Source organism: Chrysochloris asiatica, unplaced genomic scaffold, assembly GCF_000296735.1.
Source record: "Chrysochloris asiatica unplaced genomic scaffold, ChrAsi1.0 scaffold00035, whole genome shotgun sequence".
In the NCBI taxonomy this organism is placed as follows: domain Eukaryota; kingdom Metazoa; phylum Chordata; class Mammalia; order Afrosoricida; family Chrysochloridae; genus Chrysochloris; species Chrysochloris asiatica.
Genome location: NW_006408553.1, coordinates 11,066,865 through 11,072,488, shown reverse-complemented (window position 1 = coordinate 11,072,488; position 5,624 = coordinate 11,066,865). Strand labels below are relative to the sequence as shown.

General features: G+C 33.2%; 1 protein-coding gene across 1 annotated transcript in view; it reads left to right on the top strand.

The window, feature by feature from the left end:
- The window catches only part of LOC102832847 (disintegrin and metalloproteinase domain-containing protein 18-like), a 197,331-nt gene that overhangs the window by 106,421 nt on the left and 85,286 nt on the right, over positions 1–5,624 (top strand). The window contains exons 8-9 of the mRNA XM_006859991.1: positions 3,399–3,470; positions 3,687–3,853. Of these exons, the coding sequence (XP_006860053.1) occupies positions 3,399–3,470; positions 3,687–3,853 (239 nt within the window). The remainder of the gene's footprint in view (positions 1–3,398; positions 3,471–3,686; positions 3,854–5,624) is intronic.

Here is a 5,624-nt window from a genome sequence, read left to right as displayed (position 1 = left end):
AATTCCCAGAGCCTTGTTCTTTTCCAATGCCTTCAATGTACCTTGAATTTCTTGGTATATTGTCAAGGCAGTTGCCTCCAAATTTCCAAACATATGTTAATGAATACTTCTCATGCTGTATCAATTAGCTGAACCATTTCAATAAAGTTCTATAAAATTCTGATACCTTGTTTTATGCTGATACTTTCAGGGCAGTTTGGACTTCCCTGTTCCATACCATCAGTTTCTGATCTTACGTTACTTCCTGAAATGAAGTAACATAAGATAAATGACAAATACAGTATCCCCTCAAAAGTACTCTCATTCTTCTCTTATATAGATATGCATATAATATTTAACTCAATTTTAAAAATAATTTGAATATTGTCTATTAATTTTTATAGAAATTTGCTTTTTGTCTTGTTATGCAAGTATCTGTATAATATTTGTCATTTTGTTTCAATGCCCCCAAAGCCTGAAAATTATGACTATTTGAATTTTTCCAGAGTCCATTCTCTGACCTTCAATCCAGTACATGGAACCTATCCTAAATTGTAGTCCTTTTTGGTGCCTCAGACTGGTACCTGAGATTTTCAGTTGTTGATGTTGTCAATTATGACCCATGGTGACCCTGTATAGGGTTTCCAAGGAGCATCTGGTGAGCTTGAACCACCAACCTGGCAGTTCAAATGGCTTTGCAATCTGGGGCATTAACCCACAGTGTCACAGATTTTCAGTATATACCTAGTTTCCTTCTCTCTCTTTCTTATAAGCTTTTGTATACTTGTCAAGCTAACATACAGACCTATTCTTGCCAAGTAGAAATAGGGAATTAAATTTTGTTGATTTTATTTTTATCATGAAAGGTTTGAAAATTTGTTTACCGAGATCATCATTTTGCATTCAACAATCCATATACATTTTACTTAATCTCTTTGATTGCAATCTCCTCAAAGTAATATCACTTGTTCTGCATCACCCTTGTGTTTCCTGTTTTCATTCATCTTATTTTCCTAACCCTTCTGAACTTTGCTTTGGGGTAAAAGCTGCCCCCTTTTCTCCAATGATTGATTATTTTAAAGAGTTTCTAACCAAAAATTTTGAATTTTGTTATTGACATTTCTCCATACTTCAATATTTTGCTTAATAGATTCCAGCTGCTTTATCAGAGTTAAATATTAATCTCTACTCCACTGTGTTCTCTTTAAACTAAATTGTACAGAAGACTAGGAAATTCCCCTAGTTAGAAAGTCAGGATCATTATAGCTTTTCTGTAGAATTTAACTTTGAATGCTTGTCTAATGCCTGAAAGCAATGGTTTTATATAAAGTGCTTAGTTTTATAGCAGTCTGCAATATGTTGTTGTTGTCATTGTCGTTAAGGGCCATTGAGTCTATTCAGAATCATAGTGACCCTGTATAGGGTTTTTGAGGAGCTAATAGTGAGTTCAAACCACCAACCTTGCAGTTCAAATGGACTTTTTGGTCCAGTGCTTATCCTACAACACCACACAAGGACTCCTAGTACCTATTTTTTCAATGTGGCCAGAAGTGAGAGTTACTGTTTTTGTTTTTCTTTTTTATTTGTAATGCAACTTCATTTATGTTCTAACATATTGTTAATTTTGGTAAATATTCCATGTACATTTGGATAGTATTTATTATATTCTCTCCTTGTACCGGGTGTGTATTTTTTTTTTTAGTTTTTGTCCATATGTTCTACCAGTTATGGAGAGGTGTGTTTCTGCTATGAACTATTTTTGTAAGTTTCATTAATTTTTATTTTATTTGCATCAATTTTGCTGTACATATGCTGATATGTATTAGTTCCAACAATCAAGTCTTGCTAACTCTTCCTGGTATGGCTGCTGTGAGGTAAAGCTCTGGATCACATGGTCAGTTTGAACTACAAGTTTGGCTGCTCAAATTCAGTAGTTGTTCCTTGGAAACCCTATACATGGTCACTAGTAGTTGGAACTAACTCAATGGCAATTAACAACAACAACTCTTCCTTATATTATCAACCATTTTATCCTTGTGATATAAACTTCAGACATAGGGATACAATCTAAGTTATGATGACATTTAATATAGGGATTATATTTCTACTATTTGTTTATTTTTTAAATAGACTGTCATAAATAAGAATTGTTCTTATTTAATAGAACAAAGAAATAGATAACATATGTTAGATACAATGTCTTTTGTGTTCCAAAAATACTTTAATTTAGGATATGTTTAATTTTTAATTAAATAGATGGAAAATATAATTAAATATCAATTACTTCTTATATCAATATTCTACTCATTGAAATAGGGGATTCTTTTTTTTTGTTATCAGTGAACAGGCCATAAATATTTCTAAGATTTAATAAGATTTCTTATGTTCAACTAGTAAAATTGGCAGTATTTGGCAGAAGTGTAAGTTCATATAACAGGTGGATTAATTAGACCTACAAATATGATTCCCAGTCCTCTCAAGACAGACTTACAAATTTCAGAAGGTAGCACCTGTGTTTTCACCTTTTATTTTTTAAACTGTGACTTATTGGTTTTTTTTGAAATGTTTGATTTTTTCTTTATAAAACCTTTTGAGATATGAATTCTACATAATTTTCACTACATATCATAACAGATATCTTTTCCCTTACAATAATATTTGCATTTTAATGATTATTCTCTATTTTCTTATTTATTTGCTCTTCTTTATCCACTAAACATGCAATGGAATATACTTTGTTTCCATGTCATAGATAACTGATAGCTCTAGAAATTCCTTTATAAATAGCAAAAATGCAAAGTTATTTAGTACCCCTTGGTAGTCTTAATTAGTTCTGCTTAAGAGTACTTTGAAATACATGGGGGATTTTAAAAGCTCCATTATCTTTCAATTTTATTATTTTCACAAACTTTTATTTGTTGTTGTTGTGAAGTACCATGGAGTCGGTTCCGACTCATAATGACCTTGTACAGGATTTCCAATGCTGTAAATCTTTACGGGAGCAGAACACCTCATCTTTTTCTCACAGAACTGCTGGTAGGTTCGAACTGCTGACCTTGCAGTTGTCAGTCTGACTTGTAACCACTACGCTACCAGAGCTCCTTGACAGCAGCATACTCATGATAAAAACTTTTATATATAGCAATAAATATATAATAGTAAAATACATAAAATACACAATAAGAATATAAGATATATAACTTCTACTTTCAGTGTCCCAAGTAGGATTCTGTTTTGTTTTGTTTTCTAATATTGACCCCATGTTTTTTTTTTTGCTTGTTTATTTTATTATAAGAATAATCATCTTTGTATTGTATTCTTTAAATTACTTGACATATCGTATCATTTTTCTGCCTGATAGTCACTATCCAAAATATTGGCATTATTGAATTATATAAATTAACAAATTTGTTTTTCAGTATGATTATATGGGATCTGAAATTATGTCTGTAACAGAGAAAATTGTCCAAATTATTGGCCTTGTTAACACTGTAAGTTTGTTTTTGTTTTTTTAAATCATTTTTCTAATTTCATGTATACTCATTGAAAGTGCTATCTATAGTAATATGGCAAATTAATGACTTAAAGATTTTCTACTGTTCTACTGCACAAAATATTCATCTGAACATTTTATTTACTTTTCATGTACTGTTTTGATACAATAATTTATGTTGCTTGAATAAGTGTGTCCTTACTATTATTTTTAGAAGTTTATGCAGTTCAAATTAACGGTTACACTGTCCTCCTTGGAAATATGGTCAGATAAGAACCAAATACCCACCAGTGGAAATGCTAGTGATATATTACAAAGATTTTTGGCATGGAAACACAACTATCTTGACCTACAGTCCCATGATATAGCATATTTACTTATGTAAGTACAATATTCTGCCTTAGTAAAGAGATGATAAATAATAATTACCTTAAATAAATGTTGTTGTTGTTGTTAGGTGCCATCGAGTCGGTACCAACCCATAGCAACCTTATGCACAGCAGAATGAAACACTGCCCGATCCTGAGCCAATGTCACTACTGTTGTCATGCTTAAGTCTATCAATGCTGACACTTGGTCAATCCATCTTGTTGTGGGTCTTCCTCTTTTTTTCTCTGAACCTCCACCTTACCAAACACAATATCCTTCGCCAGTGACTGGTCCCTCCTAACAATGTCTGAAGTATGAGAGATGAAGTTTGGCCATCTTGGCCTCCAAGGAACACTCTAGCTGCACTTCTTTCAAAATGGAGCTATTGGTTCTATTGGCAGCCCATGGCACTTTCAATATTCAAAGTAGAGTTGACTGTGATGATGCAAATGAAGTAAAGCCTGTGGGAGAAAGGCTGCGGGACCTTCATTTGCTGATGGGGCACAACTCAAAATGAAGAGAAACAGCCATAAACATCCATTAAAAGTCAGAATATGGAATGTACAAAGTATGAATCTGGGAAAATTGGAAGTTGTCAAAAATGAAATGGAACTCATAAACATTGATATGTTAGGCATTGGTGAGCTGAAATGGAGTGGTATTGGCCATTTTGAATCTGATGATCACATGGTTTACTATGCCAAAAATGACAAATCGAAGATTAAGGGTGTTGCATTCATTGTCAAAAAGACTATATCCGGATCAGTCATTAGGTACAATGCTGTGTGTGATAGGATAATATCCACATGCCTAAAGGGAAGCCCAGTTAATACCACTCTTATTCAAATTTATGTACCAACCACTAAAGCAAGTGAGGATGAAATAGAAGTATTCTATCAGCTTTTTAAATCTAAAATTAATCAAACATGTAATCAAGATGTATTTATCATTACTGATGATTGGAATGAGAAGGTTCGGAGCAAAGAGGAAGGATGAGTAGTTGGAAAATATGGCCTTAGTGATAGAAATGATGCTGGAAAACACATGATAGAATTCTGCAAAACCAATGGTTTGTTTATTTCAAATACCTTCTTTAGACAGCATAAGAGATGGCTATATACATGCACCTCACCAGATGGAATACATAGAAATCAAATTGACTACATCTGTGGAAAGAGATGAAGGAAAAGCTCCATATCATCAGTGAAAACAAGGCTGGGTCAGACCATCAATTACTCATATGCAAATTCAAACTGAAGCTGAAGAAAATGAAAACAAGTCTACAAGAGTCAAAATAGTACCTTGAATATATCCCACCTGAATTTAGAGATCATCTGAAGAACAGATTTGATACATTAAGCACTAAAGACATCCAGAGCATCATACATGAAGAAAGCAAAAAAGTTATTAAGAAGACAAGAAAGAAGGAAAAGGTCAAAATGGATGGCAGAAGAGACACTGAAACTTGCTCTTCAGTGTAGAGACGCTAAAGCAAATCGAAGAAATGAGGAGGTCCAAGAGCTGAACAGAAAATTTCAAAGATGAGCTCGAGAAGATAAAGCCAAATGAATAGCAGAGAAGCAGTCAGAAGCACTGCAGGAAAATGAGGAGAGACTAATAGTTTCACCTAAACAGCCAGTCATGAGTTTTTAATATCCCAGATACACTCACCATAATTAGGATATGAAACACTGTCTTTGTGATCTGTGTTATGCCAATTGACCATGGTGTCCCCTGAGACTATGGTACTAAGCTAGTTACTCATTGATATTTGATAATGTAT